The 24,440-nt window shown below is 37.2% G+C and overlaps 3 protein-coding genes and 1 pseudogene across 4 annotated transcripts; 1 reads left to right on the top strand and 3 right to left on the bottom strand.

Moving 5' to 3' along the window:
- Positions 1-2,984: 2,984 nt before the first annotated feature.
- Positions 2,985-5,356, bottom strand: LOC137726204 (uncharacterized). 2 transcript variants are annotated; one of them, XM_068465091.1, is made up of 6 exons: positions 5,134-5,356; positions 4,938-5,008; positions 4,259-4,364; positions 3,957-4,089; positions 3,718-3,864; positions 2,985-3,120 (listed from the first exon to the last, which is right to left on the bottom strand). In XM_068465091.1, exons 1-6 carry the CDS (start codon positions 5,208-5,210, stop codon positions 3,079-3,081), a joined length of 576 nt encoding a protein of 191 aa, XP_068321192.1. In that variant the 5' UTR covers positions 5,211-5,356; the 3' UTR covers positions 2,985-3,078. The 2 variants fall into 2 exon arrangements, with proteins under 2 accessions (XP_068321192.1, XP_068321193.1); XM_068465092.1 differs by lacking the exon at positions 2,985-3,120 and adding an exon at positions 3,268-3,464.
- Positions 5,357-6,241: 885 nt separating this feature from the next.
- LOC137726406 (glycerophosphodiester phosphodiesterase GDPD4) lies at positions 6,242-10,748 on the bottom strand. The gene is made up of 9 exons (XM_068465332.1): positions 10,475-10,748; positions 9,906-9,992; positions 9,675-9,772; positions 8,925-8,985; positions 8,694-8,771; positions 8,492-8,584; positions 8,165-8,254; positions 6,756-6,883; positions 6,242-6,657 (listed from the first exon to the last, which is right to left on the bottom strand). Exons 1-9 carry the CDS (start codon positions 10,691-10,693, stop codon positions 6,489-6,491), a joined length of 1,023 nt encoding a protein of 340 aa, XP_068321433.1. The 5' UTR covers positions 10,694-10,748; the 3' UTR covers positions 6,242-6,488.
- Positions 10,749-12,280: 1,532 nt separating this feature from the next.
- LOC137725117 (uncharacterized) lies at positions 12,281-17,938 on the top strand. Its single transcript, XM_068463708.1, has 12 exons — positions 12,281-12,503; positions 12,631-12,717; positions 13,384-13,517; positions 14,462-14,520; positions 14,648-14,702; positions 14,783-14,833; positions 15,359-15,398; positions 16,007-16,047; positions 16,129-16,233; positions 16,945-16,992; positions 17,241-17,360; positions 17,670-17,938. The coding sequence occupies exons 1-12, from the start codon at positions 12,455-12,457 to the stop codon at positions 17,736-17,738; spliced, it is 858 nt and encodes a 285-aa protein (XP_068319809.1). The 5' UTR covers positions 12,281-12,454; the 3' UTR covers positions 17,739-17,938.
- A 453-nt stretch (positions 17,939-18,391) lies between these two features.
- LOC137726529 (sucrose-phosphate synthase 4-like) lies at positions 18,392-24,047 on the bottom strand (annotated as a pseudogene).
- Positions 24,048-24,440: the final 393 nt, after the last annotated feature.

Here is a 24,440-nt window from a genome sequence, read left to right as displayed (position 1 = left end):
CAAGTCTCCTGGTCAAAGTTCTCCATAACATGAAATGCCATCAACGGTGTTTCTTCCTCCTTTTTCTCAATAAAATTTGACTTTTCTCCCTTCTCCTTAGGAAGCTTGGTGTAGCACTCATTTTTGTAGTGCCTATAGTTACCTCAAATGTAACATTCAACTTGTGATTTGTCAAACTACTCTTTGCCTTTGCCTTGACGATCATCTTCTTTCTTGGAAACATAAGATGATTTGTTATCATCTATATTCCCAAACCGTCAACCATCTCAATTTCCTCAACCTCCTCTTCCACGACCACGTCCTCTTCCTCCTCTTGAACTTGAAGATTCAGTGAAGGTGGAAGCCTTCAAAGCTTGCTCTTGGGAGCCTCCACGGTTGAGCTTCTGCTCATAAACAAGCAAGGAGCTTTGTAGCTCATCAATTGACATATCCTCTATGTCATTTGACTCCGTAATGGAGCAAACCACGTAGTCGAACTTGGGAGCCATTGATCTTAAGATTTTCTCCATGACTTCATTGTCTTCAATCTTGTGACCATGGATTCTCATCTTGTTAACCATTGACATAGCTTTTCCAATATACTCATTCACAGATTCTCCATTCTTCATTTGAAGAGTCACAAAGTCTCTTCTTATGGCTTGAAGTTGTGCTCGCTTCACCTTTCTCGATCCTTGGTACTTCTTCTTCATTGACTCCCATATTTGGTGGGAGGTGTTCTTCTCGAGAATGGTTTCAAGAATGGATCTATCAATCACCTGGAATAGGTAATTTTTTACCTTTAAATCTTTCAGTTTCAGTTCATCAACCTTCTTTTGTTTTGCCATTGTCAAGATATCTTCAGGTATGTCAATTCCCGTTTCCACAAGGTCAAAGTACTATATAAACCTTAGGAAATTTTCCATCAGTATGCTCCAATGGTCGTAATGACCATCGAACTTGGGAATGACTGGCTGCACGAAGCTTTCAGTTGCCTTCTCACTTGACATTGTTTCTTTCTTTGCAAGTTCACTTTCTCACTTTGTTTCTTTCTGAGATCCCTAAAAACTGGCTCTGATACCAAATGTTGGTTTTGATAACCAGAACTTAAGAACCCTAGCAATGCTCTTAAGTATGAAAGCTCACGTAAAATATTGAACTGTTCTTCTCATTAATTTGTTGAAGGAAGATTACAATTTTAAAGGGAAAATACTGAAAACAAATAACAACTTCTCTCCCCCAATCATAGGTTGATTTCGTGGAGATCTCAACCCTAAGCAACGGAAGCAAACCTAATCGTGGTGAACATCCTCATCCACGACTCCTACAAACTAGGACTTGTGCTTGACTAAGTCTCTACATAATTAGTCAACATTATTTAATTAAAACTTAACTAAAAATTATTTAATTAAAACTTAACTAAAACTCTTAACACAAATCATAAAAGTTTGGTATATGCTTATGAATTTTGTGAATGTCCAAATCATTGAGGGACCATTGCTCCAATTGGGTTAAAGTTGAAGAACGATTTCTCTAGTTGGATTAAAGTTGAGGGACCAATGGTAATGGATTTTTAGTTGAGGGACCATGATTGCACGTTTTGATGAGTTGAGGGACCAATGGTAATGAATTTTTAGTTGAAGGACCATTGCTCTAATTGAGTTAAAGTTAAGGGACCATTGGTACGATTTTGGATTTTTTAAGGATTTTTAATGAAATATCATCCAGATTCTATTTTGGGTTTTTTTTTTATTTTTTATTATTTAGAAATCTGAATTTGTCTCTTGTACTAGAAATTTATTTAAAACATAATATTTATTCAATTTAACATAATTTTACTATTGTATTCTCTCTTTTTATTCATATTGTGCTACTATTTGCTATTAAAATGTTGGTTTTTTAGCGAAAATGGTCCTTGAGATTTGCATAACACAACACCTTGGTCCATGAGATTGAAAATCAATAGAAATGGTCATTGAGATTGTCCACCATCCATTATTTTGGTCATTTCCATTAAGTGTCCCAGAGCTCTTGGCCGAAAGTTTGGGCAATTTTCAAAGCTTCGTAACTCAACCGTTTTTTAACCAAATTCGATTCATAATATATCAAAAAGAAGATAAGAAAGTGTAGAACAAGATTATACCTATTTGGAAGCCCAATGGTTGCCGGAGATGGCCAGAAAATAGCCTGAAAGGTGACTGGTCGGAGGAAAACTGGAAAACTCGCCGGAAATTGGGTAAACTTTAAACGTTCATAACTTCTTCAATACTCAACGAAATCGAGTGATTCAAGAACGAAAATCATACTTCTCGACGAGAGGAAGAGAATGGTACATTTCTCAACGGCTAGATCGTCTTGGTTTGGCCAAAAAACGTCTTGAAAGTGGCTGTCTTGGTCTCAAGTTAGCCACTTTCGAACCGTTTTGCAGCCAAACCACGGCGAATTAGCCGTCCAGAAAGGTACAATTCTCTTTGTGTGGTTGAAAAGTATGATTTTCATTTTTGAATCACTCAATTTCATTGAGTATAGAAAAAGTTATGAACGTTTTAAATTTACCTAGTTTCCAACGAGTTTTCCAATTTTCCCTCGCGGACCAGTCACCTTTGAGGCTATTTTCTGACCATCTTCGGCAACCATTGGCTTCCAAATAGATATAATCTTGTTGTACACTTTCCTATCTTCATTTTGATATATTATAGGTCGAATTTGATTAAAAAATGATCAAGTTACAAAGATTTGAAATTACCCAAATTTTCAACCAAGAGTTCCGGGATACTTCAAGAAGTTTTTAACAAAATGACCAAAATAATGATGGTGGACACTCTTAGGGACAATTTCTATTGATTTTCAGTCTTAGAGACCAAAGTGATGTGTTGTGCAAATCTCCAAAACCATTTTGGATAAAAAGCCTAAAATGTTTTGATGATATTTTTTGGTGTTAATTAAACTTAAGCTTAGCGCAGGAAGGATTCTAAGAGATTATAGAAATGGATGAGTTTTGGCTCGGTAGTTGGGGCTACTTGGTCATGTCACAAGCAGCATATATTATTCAGCAAAATCTAACATGTTTGACAATATAATAAAACAGATGTCCCCTTCTACTTATCCATTGCCATCTCCTTCTCCTCTTCCTTGCAAGCAACACTGTAGATAGCCAAACAGTCTCGTATTTACTTATTTGTTCCCCACAGTAATTTGTCAACGTTGGTAAAAAAAAAAACAAAGGTTAACAGGCTACAAAACGGGCAGTATTGTGAAGTTCGGAAGTAATCAACTAAACTTTCACTTGCAAAAAAAAAAAAAAATATATATATATATATATATATATATATATATATTCATCCATATTCCATTATTGTGCGCCCAACGCTGAAACCCCCTCTCCCTCTCTCTGTGATTATACATTAATACCCATTCCGTGAATGAGATGTCTTGCACCGCAATATATCCGGTGATGCAGAGCAATAGAGAGAAATGCATCAGTTTCCCTGTCAATTAGTTAATCACATCGTCAGACTTTGATGGACTTCTGCTGTCCAGAAGCCACCTTGGTTAAAATATGAAACAGCAACATCATAAAGCATACGTATACGAGCAGAGAGCAAAGTAAGCATAGTGCCATCAGTGCTGGTCTATGTACATGGGGTACTATAAATGTCAGAAACATGTGAACACAGTAGCCTGTTTATGCCACGATAAATAACTGTATGGTTATTACAATGTTAATCAGGCGTCTCTTACCTTAAGCCTGACTTCTGTGGGTGAAATTGATTTCTTTGGGCTCAAAGGAACAGCACTGAACTTGGGAACCAGCACCTTAAAACATGGTAAAAAGACTATGTACAGAGCTGCAAAAATTAAGGGAGCTGCAACAAGCCATCCCAACAACTGCAAAGATTGATACAAGTTAGACGTGATGGTTTCATAAACATAAATAGAGAGAGAGGTTATGACTACAAGGTGTTATGTTGGCAACCTACCGCATGCGCAATACTTATTAAGACCTCATATGAAGCTTGGCCAGTTAACACTTTCTTGAAAGCGTCAGAAGTTAAAGGAAAATGAGCTCCACCAGAGATAAGTTCACCAAAGCGCAAGAAAGGTACAACCAAACTTGGGAGCAAAACAAAAACAAAAACAAAAAAAAAAAAAAAAAAAAAAAAAAACCAATAAGATAACAATCGTATATGTAGCATAAAATGTAACAGGCATGGTACAAGAGCAACCGAAAGCTTCAAGACAAGTTCTTTTGTATATGCTGTTTCTATAAAAACACAAGTACCTCAGCTCTATTGGTGTAGCAAGGACATTAGCCAGCATGACAGTTGGAGCATGGCAATGCGATCCCAGCAATGCAATTACCATTCCACACAGAACCACAGTTGTCCCTATTAATGAAACATCAGTTAATATGAGATACTTATGAACATTTCGAGAAGCCAACACTAGTTCTGAAAAAAAACTCCAGAAATACCAGATCCATTACAACAACTACAAAGGGGGAATCATATCAACATCAGCCGAGTTATATCCAGCCTACAATTTCCTACGCGAACCTTCCACTCTCAGATAGCAATTCCTTTCTGTTCTCTGAAGTGAAAAAAGGCGGCAACTACTGCTGGTAAGTTTTATTTAAGGAGGGTCCTATATTGCATATTATTGCCACACTGCTGAGCCACGTAAATATTCACTAATGAATGATGTAATGAACAACTAACAATGAGATATGTTGGGCATTTAGAAGTGAAGTGTGACACGATAGAATTGTGAAATTGTTTTTGTTGGGGGCTAAATAAATCTGTTCGGATGAGTGTAGGAATAACAGAAAAATCTGTTCTGGTTCTGGTGGGGAATCAACCTGTGTTAAACTAAAATAAGAATAATGGTATGCAGAATTACTAGATTGTATTGAAAGAGGCAGCGCAGCATGGGATTTGAGAAGATGAAAGATGCATACGTACCGCATATTGGAAACAATCCAATGGTAAGGCCAAGAGCTGCAGAGAAGGCCAACAGCTTAGGTTCTGCACCCCTTCAAAATCCAAATCAAATTTTACGACTTTCTTTCTTTCTCAGCAACCGCCAAACCAAAAAAAAAAAAAAAAACCACAAAGTGTGAATCTGAAAATCAGAGAGAGAGCGTAAAGGCCAGGGTACCTGCGGAGGATTTCGAGGAGGGGATCGACCACCTTGTTCTTGAACCAAATCGACACCCCATTACCAGCTGCCGCCATCACAACCCCTTTACAAATTGAATGGATTCAGGGTTTGCTCAGGAAAAGAAAACCTCTAGTCTGTCTGGCAGATCTAGTACAAGCCAAAGAAAGAAATACAAAAACAAAACAAGAGATTTGAAAAATAATTCAGAATTCAGATTGATTCTTTCTCCCACGGTAGATACTTTTGCTTTTGTTTTAATCAAAATTGAAATTTTGAAAATACTGGGTTCCGTTCGGTTCTGAATTTCAGAAAAGCAGAGAGATATTTTCTGCTCTAGGCTTGCCTTTTCCTTCCTTCTTTGTCCTTGTGTTGAGAATTGAGAGGTCCGTACTTGGGTGTGAATTTGAATTACAACTCAAAGAGAGTTTTATTCCAATGCGGACAACACTACGGTGTATGGATGTGCCCCAGAACCAGAGGATAATCACCTGCAAAGCAACGTGGACGTTGGAATGCCGCTAAAATTAACCAACGTCAAGTTGATGCTCTATGCTTCTTTTTAAAAAAGTAAGCCTCTCTAAGGATTTTTTTGTTATCTTATGCTTTTTGTATAATTTTCATGCCGACATTATAAATTATATCAAAAACACAAGTGGTAGAGAATTTACAAGAGTCCTATTTTGATGGAGTTCCATTAGCAATTCTATGGAGTTAGATTATCACCCGCATTAAAAGAATTTTACTAGGATGTTTAATAAAGGAGGAAGTTTTTTAGGTTTAGAAGATGAGACATGTGGTAGTTAATAAGATCTCAAGGAGAAATATGTATATCAAGTATTATAATATAAGTAGTTATAAAAAAAATTCAAGTATTCAACCACTTATATTATGACACATGATGTATGAAATCATGTTTTCCCAACCTCCTCATCTATTGGCAGCAGTTTGATTGACTCCCATCAATCCTCACATTTCATTTTGCGTACGTGTCACTAATGATTTTTCAAAAATTCATAGCATTACAAAGAGTTAATTGTAAGTGCATCGTATTCAGTCATCAAAAAAGGAGACGGTAAATTGTTTTTACTTTAGGTAGTACATTGTATAAATCTATGCCATGCATTGTTCAAATGATGGGCAAGATTTAAACATTTTAAACGAAATCATCATATTTGCCTGTCTAAACAAAACGATTCCAAACCACAATGTATGACGTGAAATACATTGGCGTATTGAACAACTTTCCTAGGGACGGACGTACAGGTGATATCTTGAGATTTTCAAAACAGTCCAACACCAATTTCCCTTTTTGTTTTTGGCCCAAATGTTCCGCTACTTGAAATAAACAGGTGCTATTCTGATAAGGAAAAACCGTGCTCCAGACACTCTCTTTTGATATCTTGCATTATACCTTGAAGTACAGTTGGGTTGCTCGTTACGACGGCATCAATGTGCTCAGACAACATTTCTTGCATGGAATCCACATCATCGACAGTCCACGCATACACTTTCTTCTTTCTCCTGTTAGAAACCCGGACGTAAAGCATGAAATCTCATTAACATGCATCTATACACTCTAGGTATCTTACAATGCTAAAGCGTCTAAGTTGAAGTCATACCCATGCAGAATTCTCACAAGCTTCTCATCAATCAATGGGTGGTACACACCAACAACACCAGCACCCGTCATCCTCAGTAAGTTGCTTCTGGCCCCGGTCAACGGATCCATCATAACAATGTACCCGACCTGCAGTAATATCACCAAATGCTCATTCAAAACATAACTGCCTTTTGAACTGAAACATCTGGTATTAGTATCAATATGTTTTCCCACTACCCTAGTGCGTGACTACAAACAATTTCATTGACTAAGCCCTGCCGGGACATGCAACAACAAACTGAAACAAAATATACTTAAATCTATAAAGGTGTTCATAGACTAGCATTTGCACTGGACAAAAGAAGGTTTTGGGCCAGGATAGTGCTGTACATCAGGTTTGTTTTTGAAGATCTAGAAACAGTAAGCAAGTTGTTTTGCCACTCAGATGTGCACAATCTGCAGATTTTTTTAATTTTCGTTCTTTTAATACTCAAAAACAGTTCAAAGAGCAAGAAAAGGGTTTCAAATGACAACCTACAAACAAACTAATATATAATTATTAACATCAATCTGTGTAAGAGAAAGGCCATTCTATCGCTAAGAAAACAAAAATAGAATGGACCTGGTTAGTAAGAAAAAGGCTGGTTCAGAGTACTTGATAGGTCCAGAAGCTTAGAGACCTCATCAAATCCAAATACCGGAAAGGAGAAACAAAGATAGAAGAATCGCTTCCTTGTGCCAGCAAGTGTTAAAACATTTATCAACATCTGCTCAAACTCTTGCAACAAGAGTTTACATTTGTCAGCATAAGTGGTGACTTGCTGTGGGCAATGACAATCAATCCCAACTCTTGGTAGTAGTGTTACTATTGTCGTTACTATTTACTGTTTTGAGAAACAAAACTATCTAACTTACAAAGTAAATAAAATATGATATTTTTGTAAACCACGCCTAACAATATTTCATATCATGGTTTTCGTGCTTTCTTCCTAGCACACAAATCACACACCAACTTATACTTTGTTGGTTAGTTTAACTCACTCAATGCAGGTCTCCCCACGCTCAAAAGGCCATATGGCGCAGTGATGACCCTAACTGTACACCTGACGAGTTGAAATAATGCAGAAAAATAAAAGAACAGAGAAATAAACCTTCTAGCTCTTAAACAAACATGTTTACAAGAAACTTTATTTAACATGTAGACCCCTGGTACTCAAGATATGTGATGATTGCAGTTAAATGGGAACCTACAACTTGACCACAATTATGCATGTAAAGAAACCACTCTCTTGAGATAAAATTCCCCAACTAATCAAGTTATCAAATTCAGAAACGAACACAAACCAATAATATCCTTTAATTCAAAACGTGTTTCTGCAGAAATTATGCAAGAGACCAGAAAAAGAAAAATCGCATGTTGCTGGTTACCGTGACATCTGATGAGAGTCTGATTACATCCCTTGCTAAATTGTCACTTTTAGCCCATACAAGGCAGTTCTTACACTGCACCCTCTTAACCTGGAAAAAGTTTTAGAGAAGCTTGAGGTTACTTGGATAATAATGTTAACTGAAATTACAAATGTACCTGAATAATAACAACAATAACAATAATTATAAAAGTGATGAAAAATATTTCATATGACTTCAGTAAACATGAAGATGTTGACTACTTTGGGGTTTCTAAGTGTAAATTGTGATTGTAACATTTTAAAAATAAAGAATAACAAGGGCAGAAGATGAAGCAGACAAACTTACAACAGAAAGTACATCCTTAGCAAGCCCTTTTTCAAATGAGGGAGGCCCGACCTTTACATCTAGAATCACCTGCCGAACTGAACCTGAAACTAACTGAAACAGCAATCAGAACCAGAGTCAAAGAGCAATTCGAGGGAGGGGGCTGCTAAGGCACACCAAAAGGATCATTTACATTGATGTAAAAGCAGATCATGAAAGATACCTCCAAAGCCTCTTCAATTGTAAGAATATTTTTATCAGGGACCTTTCCAGAATGATCCATGGAACCAAGATCTTTTATCTACAACCACAAACCAAAAGTATATTCTCAATCAACGTTATCGCAACTACCTAACAGTATAATTAAAAATGACGACAAGATGGCGTTCTCAAGAAATCCAGGATAGAGATATTTATTAACATAGTTCAAACGAAAGCGTGATAGCAAACTCACCTCTTTCATACTTAAGTACCCAACCTTAGAAGTATTGTTTCCAGTTATCCTCTGCAAATCCCTGCCTGTGGCATTTGAGAATCAAATCTTTCAAATAAAATTCTAACAATGCAAGGCATAGTGATAGTTCAGAACTTGAAATCAAACTTTTAGTTGACATAGTATTTCAACGTCGCATCAGAGATCCAATAACACCAAGTCCACATAATTCAAGTTTGGTTGGGACCATTTAAAGCCAAGCTTCAATGTTTGTTTAGTTACAATTATGTCTAGACTTCTGATATGAGGAATGATGAGGATTTGACTAGTAAGAGGTATTCCAAGGATGCAATTGCCTGTATTGCTGGAAATACCATACGGATAAAATATGAAACTTTTTGTATATGCCAAATCAATTAATAATGTCTCGATTGAACATGTAAAATTTATACAATAGCATATCTTTGATAAATCATGTCCCACAAAGGGCAAAAACTGTGCTCATTACTGAAGCACGTCTTATTAATATAATTTTTCTTATGTTTATGAAATCACATAGAATAATATTTTGGTGAGGTTTTGGACAGTAGGATGGTCATCTAGTGTCTTAATATAGTAAAGTAATAAAGGGAAGTTCATCGCAGACTTTTTGTTGTTAGAAAAAGAAAAGCTCAGTGAAAATCATTGTTAATATTAAGGTGGTGCATGATGACAACAATCAGATATGGAGTCAAACTAGGAAAATTATGTGAAGTTTGTGACCCACTCTACCTGTCATGGAGCGCAAGCAAAACTCCATCTAAAGAACGAGAAACATCAATCTCAATGCAGTCGACTTGAGAGTGAAGAGCAAAACGATATGCAGCCATCTGTGAAGTAGTGAACAAAAGGATAAAAGTGTGTGAGAGAGACAGGGATAGCCGGATAGGGAACTCAATAGTCAGAGCTTTAAGTTAATATAAAAGTTCCGATGAAACTAATTAATTAAGATTGGGAGCTTACCGTGTTAGGAAAGGCCTTACTAGAGTCACCTCCGTGCGCACATACAAGAGGAGGCTCATTTAGCCAACCACACTTTCTCGACTGCATCTGTAGAAAGATTAAAAACTTAGACGGTAAATTATCTGAGCCTCCGGAATGAAAAATGTTACGTCCTTTGTAAATACCGAATTACGGGCATACACAACTTGCATATTTATGGGGAAAATATGCATCAGTAAGTTTGTCGCTGGCGTCAGATTCTATGTAGCTACAATCAAACTCTTAACACTTGATAATCTAAGCAGTTGGCAGCCAAACTAAAAGCACCCATGCCGTACAATAAAGCCTAAATTACACAATTCCTTGTCTTTTGTAAAACGGTGAGTAACTTTAAGAATTCTCCCAAATCAAGTTAAACCTAATGAGATATTACGGTTTGTTGTCTGGTGGCACTCAGCCCTACGATTCAATTCCGGCATTCTCAATTTATAATATGAATGAAAAATGTCAAAATTAAGATATTGATGGGTATTTTGTGTTAGTAGATAAAAGAAGAGGAAGGAGGTGGAAAATGTAAAAGGAAAGAGTACCTGATGAAAGAGTTTGAGTCTGAAGAGGAAGAAAATGGGAGGGACAAAAGCGATGAAGGCCACGCTTACGAGAATCGCGCGAAACAAGACTCTCTTTGAAGAAAATCTCCACTGCTGCCGTCTCTGAAGACTCTGATGCAGCAACGCTTGCCTCCTCCCAACTCTCGTTGAGATCGCCATTCTGGGCATACGACTCGTACTCACCTGAAACATCCACATGTATGATATATGATAGGAGAATAGGCTATTTCAATTTTTAATTTCCCAATTTCTAATTTTTATTTGATAAATTAATTCCATTTTCATTTTTCATTTTCTTGAAAACTAAAAACTAGTTTGTTTTCAACGTTTAAAACTTTGAAAGTTGAAAGTTTAAATTAAAAGAATAAAGGTAAAGTGTGAGATAAATTCTCAATTATTTTGTTTTTCTTTTAATTTTACATTTTAAAAATTGAAAGTTGAACTTGTTTTTTTGGTTGACGAGGGGCATAAGCCTGAAAGGAAAGAAATATTATATAAGAATATCACCAGGTCACAATACTCCAGCTATTTCTGCAGTTGGCAACCGATAATAAAAAAGAGGAGCTTGCTCAAAAAAGACTAGATCCAAACTGACAAACTCAAACGAGCCAAATCATCACCAACAAAATTCTTTTGATGATAGATATGATGAATTTCACAAGACCAACTTTGGTGTATAAGGGCACGACAACTTAGTACCAAACTTCCTAGAGGGTGATTATCCACTTTTGCATTTGAAATCAATTGAACTGCAAGAGTAGAATCTAATTCCATCATAATCTTCTTAATTCCATAATTTCATGCAAGTTGCAGTCTAATAAAAACACGTCGAACTTCAACGCATAGAATCTCACCTCAACCAAGATTAGCACAAAAATCAGAAACCCATGCCCCCATCCTGAGGACACCACCAACACCAATGAAAACTAAAAACGACAAAAGTTGAACTTTTTAAAAAAGTTAAAACTAAAAATAAAAAACAAAATAGTCATCATAAGGCTCCAATAAATTTATCTTACAGTTCAATTTTATTGTTTTGAAAATTAATAATAACAAGTGAAAACACAAGGCGAAATTTTGAAAATTAGAGAAACTAGTTGTTGGTTTTGGTTTTTAGTTTTTACTATTTTGAAAGAGGTATTTGTCGATTTTTGGAAACTTGGCTATTTATAAAGTTAAGAGGGTTATTGGCTAAAATCAAAGTCCAAAGAAAAATGGTCAACTTTATACAAGTTCGATGGACAAATAAATAAATAAGTATTTTCGAACTAAAAATTAAAACTAGTTACCAAATGATATTTCAGTTCTCCCTGCAATACTTACCGGCCTTTTAGCTTGAAACCATAGGGTTCAGTGCTAATGCACTTTTCCACAAGGCCGAGAAGAAGACCGGTTTTGTGTGAGGTGAATGAGGTGTGTCAAACCACGACGCTATGTATAATTAATAATTATATACAAAGTTATCAAATCATTAAAAGAGAGTTGTAACGAAACATTTATAGTATTGTTCACTTTTAACGTTAATGACATTTTTACTCTAAAAAGTCACTTATGGTACTATTCACTTACAACACATTTTTGTTATTTTGATTAAAATTCAAAATTTTCAAGTCATTTTCATTAATTTTCCTTTATTAGAAGTGTATGTGACATAAAATGAGGTTTGTAAAAATCACCACCTGAAATAAATTGTGAGCGGTCAATTGTGTTTGGGCCAGTAAAAATCAGCAAAATTTGTTTGGGCCCAATAAAAATCAGCAATGTCTGTTTGGGCTGGGTTAAGTATGGGGATGTATCAGGCGACCAGAACCTCGATCTTCTCCTCAACTTTCCCTCCAAAAATCGGCGATTCCTAAATCCCAATCTTCACTTCACAGTTGATGGATGTCACTCTCGCTCTCTGTGAGCTAAAGCTGTGAAGAGAGAAAGAAAGTAAAGAAGAAGAAGAAGAAGAAGAAAATGGAGGAATACTTGCAGTACATGAAGACGTTGCGCTCTCAGATGAACGGTGCATTTCCATTTCGAATCCCTCTCTTTTCAATTTGTTAATATTTTCCTTTTTTTTTTTTTTTCTGAATTAATTACGCAAATTTCGACCGATTGATCTGTTCCTTTTTAATTCGAAAAATGTATAGATGTGGAAGATCAAGCTGCAAAGGTCTCAGTGGAAGAGCAAATGCAGTTGACCACCATTCAGACATTGGTGAACGATCTCAATTCTGGTTCTTCTCTTCTTCTTCGGATTTACATTTCGTGCTTAGTTTGACTCAATTTTTGTATGTGTGCAGGCAGTTTGCTCATTCTTTTAATCTGTGTTTAAAATTAATGAGTGCAAAATTTTGATTCGTTTCCCTTCAATCTAATACCCGTATTTTTCTCAAATGTTGGAACATCGAATTTTGTTCCTAGCTTCCTCGTACAGTAGACTCGTTTTAAATGTAAATTTAATGCTAATTATATGACCAAAAATGCCATCAATTTATAAAGGACAGCCTTCAAACTGTTGAATCAAGTCTATCTTGACTCTTTGCTGCTACCCTATGGTTCTCAGACCCGCGAGAAGTGAGATTGAGGCACGAGATGTATTCAATTGGATTGGATCTGCGTTCAACTTGTTTGAATATTCTAGTTATTCAAGGATTTCTGTTGATTATAAGTCCTTTACAACATTTCGAGCAATTTAATTTATTCAGGTCCAGATGTTTTGGTCATTAAGGTTTCCTTTTAATTTGTAGTTAGTTGGGAAAGTAAAATCCAGCATCTTCCATTTGAACATTTCGAGCAGTTTAATGCATTGAGTTCCAGATATGAAACTACTTTCTATTTGCCATTTGTTCTTCAGTTAGTTGCCTTTTACACTTTTGAATTGTGACTCTTTTCTGTTGCAGCAATATCAGAAACAAAACGATTCATGGAAGACATTGAGCAGATGAAAAATGCGAAAGGTCAAGTATGCTCGCTAATTTTGGAAAAGCAGAGAAAGATGGCTTCTTTGGAGTCTGATTCGTCCACACTGATCCAGGTAGCCATTGTGTGTTTGTGTGTGGCTCTGCTGGTGTATGCTAATCAAGATGAGGTTAAAACTTAAGGCAATCAACTTGGCAACATGTAGTATCTGCAAATGGAAGTTGTGAGGTGTGCAAATTATTGTAATAATCATCAATTTTCATAAAGTAAAACAGTGAAAAATGTAGAAACATTTTAGATCCAAGTGGACAGCTGCATCATCTTCCTCATTTCTTTGGTTTTAACTTTTGAAAAAGTCATTTTCTTCCTTATGTCTTCTGTTTCAGATGGAATTTCTAATTGCCCACCAAAGTTCCAAACACATGGCTTAAACTTTACTTGAAATAAAAAACATTGACCTGTTCTGAGTAGCTTCACGTCAATGGTATAACTATCTTCTATCCAATAGAAGCCTTTTTGATATTACACTTGTGTTGGTGTTCCATTTTCAGGTCAATACTTACTTGGGTCATTTATTTTGCGTTAGTTTTCTTTATAACTCATAATCAGAAGCCCTTTCTTCTCTATAATGTGCGGTAGCCTTGCTTATATTCAAGTTCGTATAAGCCATGCTTTTCTGTACATTTTGTTAATACCATGTTGATAAGTTTTTTAGTTCTATTTTCCGGCCATGCATGTCTGATTGTAAGAAGTTAAGAACGCAGGGACTATCTAACAAGTTAAAAAATTCAAAGTTCTGATATACATTACTATTTTGCTGAGTACACTTCATTTGGGAGTCTGGGTTTATCTGTTTCGTATAAGACAAAATTTATTTCATAAAAATATTTCGTTTGACTCTTTAATGGAATAGTAAAGGCGAGTTGAATTATGCATGTAGTGTTTATCATTTCACATCCCTGACTAGTATCCATTTTACTTTCAAAGAGAAATGAATAAGTTTATCATATGTTCAATTGCTCATGAGTCATGACAACAAATATTTTGGTACCTATGTAGACTCTGGAGCTTATTGAACAAGAAAGAATCAACTTATCTTCCAAGCTTATAGAAAAGAGGTATTTCAATACGCAAGCTAAATTGTTTAACATGAAGCTGATATTATATATCAAATTATTCCCAGCGAGGACACACATAAATCGAGAAAAAAAAATACTTATCAACTTTCCATGTTTGTCATAACAGCACTCACTACGTGAAGGTTAGAGAGGATGTCAATGCCAAATTGCAGCAGCAACAGGTTTGGCTTTGGAGTCACCTTCATTTATATTGTGCTCTTTGTTCATTGCATTTATTGTTCCCTTTTTCAATATTGGTTAGGAATGGGTCTATTCTCACTGCACTCACATGGAACTGGGAGAGCATGGAATGGTACAACTTCATTCTTTTTTGTCTTTCTTTATTTACACATGTGATAGCTTCTTAAATGCTGTTGGCTATCTTTCTAGTTTACTGTAATACATATGTGTACAATTTCCTCACTTCTTTGACTTGATGTCTTGACTCTTGATTGAAGAAAGAGTAATTTTTATGCTATGGAGGTGGGACTCCTGTGGGTAATGAGAAGCTTAAATATTGAAGCCCATTTCTTTAAAATCCCACTACAGTAATGAAATAGATTTTAAGGGTGAGCCAGTACTCAACTGGAGCCCCAGAATAACCCATGAATCTATGTTTCCAACTGTGGCAAGTCCTTTTCCCCCTTCCTTCATAAAAACCGCTTATTTCTTCAGACTTGGACTAAATAAAAAATTTGGATTTTTGGAGATATGAAACTCATGCGTAATTATGTATTGCTGGGTCTTTTTCATCTTTCTTGCTTGTGCTTCTGACATAAAGTTTAAAGTAATGCAGATAGAAGTTATTGTGTCACAGGACTAATTAGATTTTATGCAGGTTAAGGATAGATTTGATGAGAAAAGAGGTGAGTTTCAAGGTATGGCCCTAGACTACTTAACTAGATGCTCTTCTGAGTTTGGGGTCTCTATCATCAACTTTCTGTTGTGCATATAATAAAATGGCAATGAGAGCAAATAAAATGTGATCTGTTAGTGAAGTTATTTATGCCTTCTAAGGTGAAGTCCTGAAAGAAAGCTGGTGATTTAGAAATTATTGCATTCAAATTGTTAATATTTTGCAACACAGTTGAACCTAAAAGCATCATGCTGGAGCTGATGAAACCTCTTTACGTGTGCTGCCTTTGCAGTTTGCACCCTACCTTCCAATTGAAAATATGTAATAATCATTCTGTTTAAGAAAGAAGCAAGGCCTTCCTTGCCAAAACAAATTTGCCAATCATAATTGATGATCTGTTTCTTTATTTTAAATTGGCATATAAACTGTAGTCTATAAAATGGGTTATGAACAAGCTGTGCCACTACCAAATTAGGTATTGTAAGAGCAACTTGCCTTAGTTATACACCAGTGATAGGGAAAATATATCATGCTCCATATGATGCTAGCAAGGTGTCTTTAATTCAAGACATGCCTCTGATACATGGTGATTTTACTCGTAATATTATTATTTTTACTTGTCTTATACAGGGAAGGCTAGTTTTGATAACCACCTCATCATGGACAACCAGGTATGGAACTACTTTGGTTGATCCTTAAGATGTATGGAGTTTTATGTAGTGGCAACCTTTCGATTTATTTTGTAATAACAGGGCAATGATGCAAGGAAGAACCTAATGAACATGTTGGATTCTGCTAAAGCCAAGCTTGATGAGATTTTACAAATGAACTCTGAACTTGTTATCGAGAACTGCAAGGTTGCCTCCACAGGATTTTTTTGGTTCCAACTTCCATTAAATTAGTATATATTGATTCTTTCTTTTAGGTGGGGTTACATAAAGTATATGTTGCCAGAAAGTTTGACATGCTACATTCTTAGACAGTCAATTGAGGTGATATTTAGACAACCTAAACAACAGTCTAGGCTTGCGGGTTGGCAACATCACATGTCAGAGTCTGACAAGTGAAATTTCTCTCTCTCTACATGTATATGTAGGAAACATTCTCTGGAAGGCAGTATGATATACTTTGTCGCCAGATTGTTTGAACCTTTATTTAGATGGACTCTCGTTCTATGTATGATTCAGATTGACACTCTGAAAACAGAATATTTTGTACTCTTTGCTCAGAGATTATGACCGGTTTGGCCGTTTATATACATGAGTCGATTAGAGTGGATCTTGTTTGCACAAAGTTTTGTTGGTTTTCTGTTTTTTTCTTTTTATTTGGTATGTTCAGGCTTACATATTTAGCTAAAACTGACAATGTATTTTCATGAGAACCTACTGATATGATAAACAATTTGACTTGAAAGGAATCATATTAAGTTTAATCTGCTTTTCACATCACATCCTGTAGAACAACTTCCTTTATTAAATTAATATTGCAACTATTCGACTTCTCTTTGAGATCTGCTTCACAGTTTGAGTTGTGATTGTTTCTTATGCTGCTTTCTTGTACCGATTCAGACGAAGCAGGCTATTGAGCAAGTAAATTTGAGGGAAAATGATTTTAAGGTCAGTTGTTTGCTAATACAAATAGGTTGATGTCTTTGTGGATGTATACATGCCTGTGCGGGTGCTTTCAGAAACATAAGATTTAAAATTCGAAGCTAAGATATGGTCTGGGAAGTTGGTCTCACATGATTACTTTATTTTCTGCTAGTGTGTGTCCTTGGTTTTACTGTCCGGAATATGGAGTTTTGGTGGATTTTGAATTGAGTGAACTAATTTTTCATTTCTCTTCTCATGATGGGTGATTCCAGCCAGAGCTAAGGGCAATGGATATAAAGACCCTGGAAGAAGAATACAGTGCTCTTCTATCAGACAAAGCTGGAGAAACTGAGTACTTGAAGACTCTGCAGGACCAAATTGAGAAACTGAGGGTAAACTGTTTATCGGGTTTTTCTTTGGTGTTTACAGATTTACAGAAATTTGTAACCATGTGACCTTTTGGTGATATGGCCAATCAAAGTGCCAAAGCTGGGTTTGTTGGAGAAAGGGTTCTCACTTAAATAGACATGAAAAGGAATTATCTGGCCTTTGGTGCCTTTGTTTCCAAGGAAATTTGATGGTTTTGAAATGTAGGATAATTGAAGTCTATCTTCAGTGAATATTTTCTGGAAAGAAGATGATTTTATTTGAATAAGAAAAAATTCTGTGTCCTTCCTTTCATTGAAATATGCTTTTGACAGGGAATATCTCATGTGGTTAAATGTGCTTGCGGAGAGGAATACAAAGTGGAAGTGGGCATCTGTGCATAAAAAAAACTTGAAACACATGCATGAATTGCGGTAGATGGAAGTCTGAGAATGAAATCATCAGTTGTCTAATGGCTAGAGCCTAGAATACTTGGCTTGCTTTTCAGGTAACTGTTCAAACAAGAACTGAAACCAAATCTAGTTCCTTTCTTGCAACAGGGACATAATGATATTTGCTTTAGTTTGAAATTAATTTGTCTTTTTGTGCATTGGCGTTGGTTAAAATTGTACAAATTTCCGTCACAAACACTATACAATAAGTGAAAATGCCTTTGTGTAAGTGACAAATTAGTTCTCTTAGATATACACTAAAGGAAAAATGTCTTTGACATTCACCTAGCTAACTTGGTTTTGGATAGCAGTCTATCTGTCACTAACTCACCACATATACATGGGTTAGTTCTGTAACCTTAGGTAGTTCTTATGTTCCATGCTAACATGGGCTAACAAATGCTTAAACAAGGCACTTTAAGGTGCGTTTGAATGTCCAGTAGACATCATTCATGAACGGGAGGGTGCCCTTTTTGTAGTAGTCAGTAATGAAATTAAAAGATATATAGGGAAGGGCGGAAACGGAAAATTCAGTTATTTTATATGTATGTGCTTGCTTGCACAAAGAGAAATTACTTACAGGTAGTTGAGATGTATATTCCCTTATATGTGGCACTCAGACTTTTGCTTGAGTTGTCGAAATATATTCCCCATATAAACAAGTAAAGGAGAGATAATGGAAAAAACTAAAAGCACTTGATCCCAAGTGCTTCAAGTGCTGCTGAGATTTCATGGGCTTGGTAGCTCTCCACGAGGGCAATGTTAGGGCTATCCTGTGGGACTACATCTTCTCTTTTGAAACTATCTTTACCATGAATAAGCTTCTCACTGCCATACTCAACAGAGCCTCTTAGAACTAGGGTCTTGTGGAGGCCGGTCAGCAAGTCTTCATTGTCTGTATCTCCTTCTTCCCCGACAAATACAACCACTTTCAAAAGATCAATGGCCCACCTGACGGAAAGATATCTACATAGGAGAATAGAAGAGCAGCTTAGTAATACCTAAATATTCTGATGCTTTCATCAGTGTAGTGTTGGATAATAACAATATAGTAAGCAAATGAAACCCAACCTTAGTGCTTGTACTCTTGATGCAACTAGGGGTACAACAGTTAACCTTTAAGCTACACGAGTGTAGACAAGGTTGCATCGGAAGCCCCTCATCCGCAGCAATTGGCGCAGGTCGTCAACCCATCGAGTCTACAATTGTTACAGTAGAACATAGATATTTTTTACTACGAAACTACAAATATGTCTTAAGGAACCACTTTCCATTGAGGTTGGTAGTTTCTCTACAGTATACAAGTTTCTCACCTTGGCTCCTGGTTTCACACTATAAGAGTAGCACCTCGAGCTACTTGATCTGGCATACTCCACGACATCATCCTCAGCTCCAACTTCTAGCCTGGCTAGCCTTGGAACCATGGACCTCACATTCTCCCCAGGCCATCTGTACTCGATATGGGTTTCATAATCTGCATCAGCTGCTAGATCCCTCCACGGGTAGTACATTTCACTCCCACTTTTGCAGACCAACGCGTCAAAATCTTCTATGTTTACTTGGCACCCTTTAAACTCTTTCATGATATCTTGTAAGCTGGAACCAGTTAACAACACAATGCCTACTCGACCCTGGCCATAGCCTAAACCTGCTGCTTTCTTTACATTCACTAGAATTTCTTGAAATACCTGGGTGCCGTCTCCATTCTGGTCATAACAGTCGATGGCAATTACAAATAGACTCTGCCTTCTGCCAGGACCATAAGTAGCACCTACATTGCTAGTGGACGACGACATTCTAGTTATGGCTTCAATCAGTTCCCTCTGTCTAGTTGCTGCATCGAGCTCTCCATTATGCTTGAAGTCTCCTTCCACAGAGAATCTCAAAGAAAGGTCTTCCACATCTTTTAGAGACTCATTCAATGGCTCTTCAGGAATTGGCGTGATCTGAAGACGGGTAGTGCGGTGACGGTTTCTGGAATGTTCAACAGGGGAGAGGTAGTTTTGGCAGTGTTCTGGCCACGAAAAGCGGTGGATGTTCTTCAGGCCGTTATTTCTGCATTCAAGCCAGAGGTTTTTTTCTCCGACAAGTTTGAGCAGTGCCTCTTCTATGGCTTTCTGGTCATGTGGGTCAACTAGGAGGCCGTTGTTTAGTGCCTGGTAATACAGAGTCAACTATCCGTTAGTTCATTAGACAAAAGCAACAATAAAGTATTCCACGTCTCTGATAGTCGTGAGAACCACTAATACAAGTGAGCTTCACCTCTGTTTGTGGAAATAATGTGGTAACTAAATGCGGTATAAATAATATAATTACCTTCAGAATATCCACAGGCCCTCCATTTTTGGTGGCGACCACCGGTAAACCATAAGCAGCTGCCTGGAAACAAAACCACAAGAACATTATATACACTGTTTGCAGTGAGGAATTTAGGACAAATAATTACTGTTTCATAAGATTATCTGCACTAGAGCCTAGAAGTGAAACAGATGATCATGAAAAGCTCACCTCTATAATTGTGAGCCCGAAGGGTTCCACGAGAGCTGGGTTGATGAAAACTCCCTTCAATGGAAATCACTGTAATTTGTTAGTCTCAGAAATTGAAGTGTTGAAAATAAATGACCAGCAGGTAACATAGTACGAAAACAGATTATTTGGGGACGATGATACAAGGGTCATCTGACCTTGTGAAGCCAACCAAGACTCATTTTTAAAGAAATAATTGAAGCCCTATATGATACAGTGTGTGTACCTTTGTTTTTGCAGCTAGACGATAAATGTCTGGCACATCTAATTGCTTGTGATGCTTAGGATAGGCCACTTGCCCATACAGATCATACTTGTCAATGAGCCTGAGTACAGTTGTAAGAACAACCGAGCTACTATTTGACATTTCTTCAATGTCATCTCTGTTACCAAGTATTAGTGTCTGCATAAGCAACAGGTGTAACTTAGCATTAGTGTCTGGTTTAAGAATACATGATCCAGTTATCGGAAATCAAAGTATGAACTTTACCAAGTTAGCTAGCTCCTGAAGAGCTCGGCATTCCCCAAAGGCCTTGAGCAAGGTAGTAACATTTTTCTTGGGGTCAGGACGAGACAATGCAAGTATAGTGGGCTTGTGAGGGTTGGTAAAAAATCGCATTACCTACATTGCAACAAACGAAATCAGCCTCAGCAGGCAATAACATGCCTATTGTAAGTCAGTCTAAGCCTAGTTTATTTATAGGAAGATCTCCATTCACTCTTTCAATGGAGGATCGGAAATGCTATGGAGGAGATGGGAGATTGTTTTATTTCCGGTGGACAAAATGCATATATACCTGTATAACCAATTGAAGGGAATGGGAATATGTGAAAGGGAAACAGGTGGAAGAATATGCAACCTCAGACCAGATTGGAGGCAGATGCCTTTTGCTTTGACCTCTATCAGAGCCAATCAAGGATTTGAGATCTCCATCTCCTTCGGAATCATGGGCAGTAACATAGCTGAAGTCCATGCCTGGCGGTATAACCTAAATGTCGGCACCACGTAGTGATTAGTCTGTACAAGACTTTGGGAAGAAAAGAATGAAATATGAGACATGACGTTAAGTCATTAATCTTTCATTTGGAAATCCACAATCACTGACAGTGAGAAGGAGAAGAGAATGTGAAGTGTTGCTTACCACCATTCTTGGCATGTATCGTCCAAGGCAACTGACTCCACGACGTCTCCTAACCCTAAGTTTCCTCTCCAACTTGAGGTCAAAGCCATCATAGAGTCCCCATTGCTCTTCGATTTCTTGCCTAGTGCTGGTGACCACCATTTCAGCAGAATCCAACCCCAGCTCCTCACCCTCAATCCTCCTCATGATTTTGTAGGTTGCGTTGATGTCCTCCTTTGTCAACCTCCCTTGTTTGAGCAATTGTTCAAACTTGTTTCGGCCTAAGGCAGTTAGCACCATTGGCACATTCAAAGCCCCGGACAAGTGAGCAGCCACCTCCCCAGCATCGGCATAGTGGCCATGGATCACATAAGGCCATGTGGGTTTTCCCCCGTTGACTTCTTCACCAAGAGCTCTTGCCATGTTCGCAATGTGGCCAAGAGCCCCATCAACGAATTCAGGTATGTGAGGCCAAAGTGACTCTTTGGGTATATACCTGCAGGCAGCATGCCTCAATCAAAATCATGTTCACATCTGGAGTTGGACTAGGTTACTAGACACATACTAAGGCAGTAGGATCAAGAAAAAAAGGATTGAAGAGTTACTTATCACAGGGTCCACAGGGGAGGCGGCAATGTAGGCTCCGCAACTGCCACTTCCATCAGGTGGACATACGAGCATCTCATTGGGTTCACCGTAGCTGGAGTCTACCTCCGATGAAGTAATTTGTCTCGTTAGCAGATCAACTCGGTAGACTCCCTTTGTATTAGCCAGAGCACGAGCAAGTTCAATCACATACTTGACCTGAAAATCGCAGGTACCATGCATACGTAAATCCATATACATTCCATTAGTGTTAATTTCATACAAGATATTACTTCTTGATGAATATATTATCATTCTGAATCAACAGATCATTGTTCTTACCTGGCCGCCTGTATCGGAATCTCTTCCGAGTTCCATGTTTTCTCCACGCACCAACCCATGCATACTACAACATGTCATTGATGTCAAGAACAAGAAACGCACTATGAGTGATCAAATTGTACGACACACTTTGACTTTCAACTGCATATGCAAAAATATATACGTACCTGATCAGGACAATGTAAAAATGCCTAGATTTGTTAACATCATCGGACCACACAGGCATGTCGGATTTACTTCTTAAAATATCCTTCACGGTTGGTTCTGCAGAACTCACGTCCCCCTTTTCCTTCTCGCCTTCAGACAGCTCGGAAAGGTCATCCTCCGCGTCATGGCGCCCTTGCTCCCTGTCCAGACGTCGTTTGACAAGCCTTCGAGCGTCATCCCATGCTATCTGCACTCACTCACCCACACACCAAGTTCGAACCAGATTCCTTCTTTTCCTTCGTTAAGTAGCTAGTTTTAGTTGAGCACTTGATTCACTCACCTGTTTCTTTTTACGGGCGAGATGCCAAATGCGCCAGCACATATTCTCAAGCCTATTTCTGCGTTCTCGGGTATTCCTTGTAGCTATTACCTGCACCACCATACCCATTAATTTAATACCTCTCACATTAATTTAACTTTTAAAACATGAGTTTTATTAGCTAGTTAGTTTTTTATCAACACTAAACAAGTACAGAATATTGCTTGCACCTTTCATGAGATCAGAGTTTTAGGATTGGACCAAAAAAATGGGAACATATATGTACATGAGAAATGCTTTAGTGTGCTGAGAAGACGGCCTGGTACACCAAGTGTATCAATACAATTATTTGAATTTTTTTTTTCAAGTTTCTAACCGATTATATTATTATACTTAGTTGAAAATATATAGAGTTAGTGTATTAGACCATGTTTCCGGCACTTTAAAAAAATTGTCATATTTACGTACATGTGTGGGCCCCAAATAGTATACAAAAACCATTTGTTAACTTGGGGTCTACTAAACTTTGGAGAAAATCAGTGTTAACCCATCTGTGGCCCCCACAAATCGCAAATATATGCTCATCACTCATGGCTCATCACATCCCCCATCCCATATTGAAACCATTTTCGTGAATCAGATTCTCTCTATTTTATATGTCACTCAATTCACTAAATCCTTACAATTATATATACATCGAGTGAAATAATCAATTCACTGCCTTTCTTCATTTCTTCGTGGAAATGCATTGTTCATGAATTCAGATTAAAAAAAAAAACCCTGAAGTTTTGCAGGAGATGTGAGACTTTGAGGGCCACAAAACGAATGTTAACTAAAGTTAGTACGGGAGGGCGCTGATATAAGTTTACGAAAGACAGCCTGAACTGCAAAACCTTAGTTACTGAATTAATTAAATTAGTGTTAATTTTACATGAAATTAAAAACAATCGGTACCTTAACCCATGTCCTGTGGAGTTCAGACTCATCAAAGCTATTGACAACTTCTTCCACAAAGTACTTGGTCCGATTGAACAACTTGCCGGCCTTTACTTGCTCTTCAAACTTTGAAATTTTCTGCCTCCCGTCGTCCCTCTTCCTCATGTTATTTCCCGCATCCAAAATTGCTTCCAAATAACCGTTTAACCAGTCGTTTCCGGCCATCTCCCTCCCTCGCTTCTCCCTCTTTGCTTTGAGACGGTGGAAGACTACTATTGATTCAAGCTTCTGGTAAGTGAATTAAGAGATGTTTGATTATGTGTGCGTGTGTGTGTGTGTGTATATATATATTTCAGTAGATGCTACTAAAAGTAGTGAGAACTGAGAATACTATACTTGTAAAGTTTAATTCTTGGAACCTTGCAACTGTGCAATAAGAGAAAATAAAATAGTGTAAATACTGGATTTACAATATATATGTATGTATGATACTATCGAATATATATAGTTTGATGCTGTTTAAAATAAAATAAAATAAAATAAAATAAAAATATATATATCTGCTTTAGAGTCCCCGAGAGAGAGAGAGAGATATATAGTTTGATGCTGTTTAAAATAAAATAAAATAAAATAAAAATATATATATCTGCTTTAGAGTCCCCGAGAGAGAGAGAGAGA

This window comes from Pyrus communis, chromosome 2, assembly GCF_963583255.1.
Source record: "Pyrus communis chromosome 2, drPyrComm1.1, whole genome shotgun sequence".
In the NCBI taxonomy this organism is placed as follows: Eukaryota; Viridiplantae; Streptophyta; class Magnoliopsida; order Rosales; family Rosaceae; genus Pyrus; species Pyrus communis.
The sequence above is the reverse complement of the archived record's forward strand: the minus strand, read 5'-3'. Positions and strand labels throughout refer to the sequence as shown.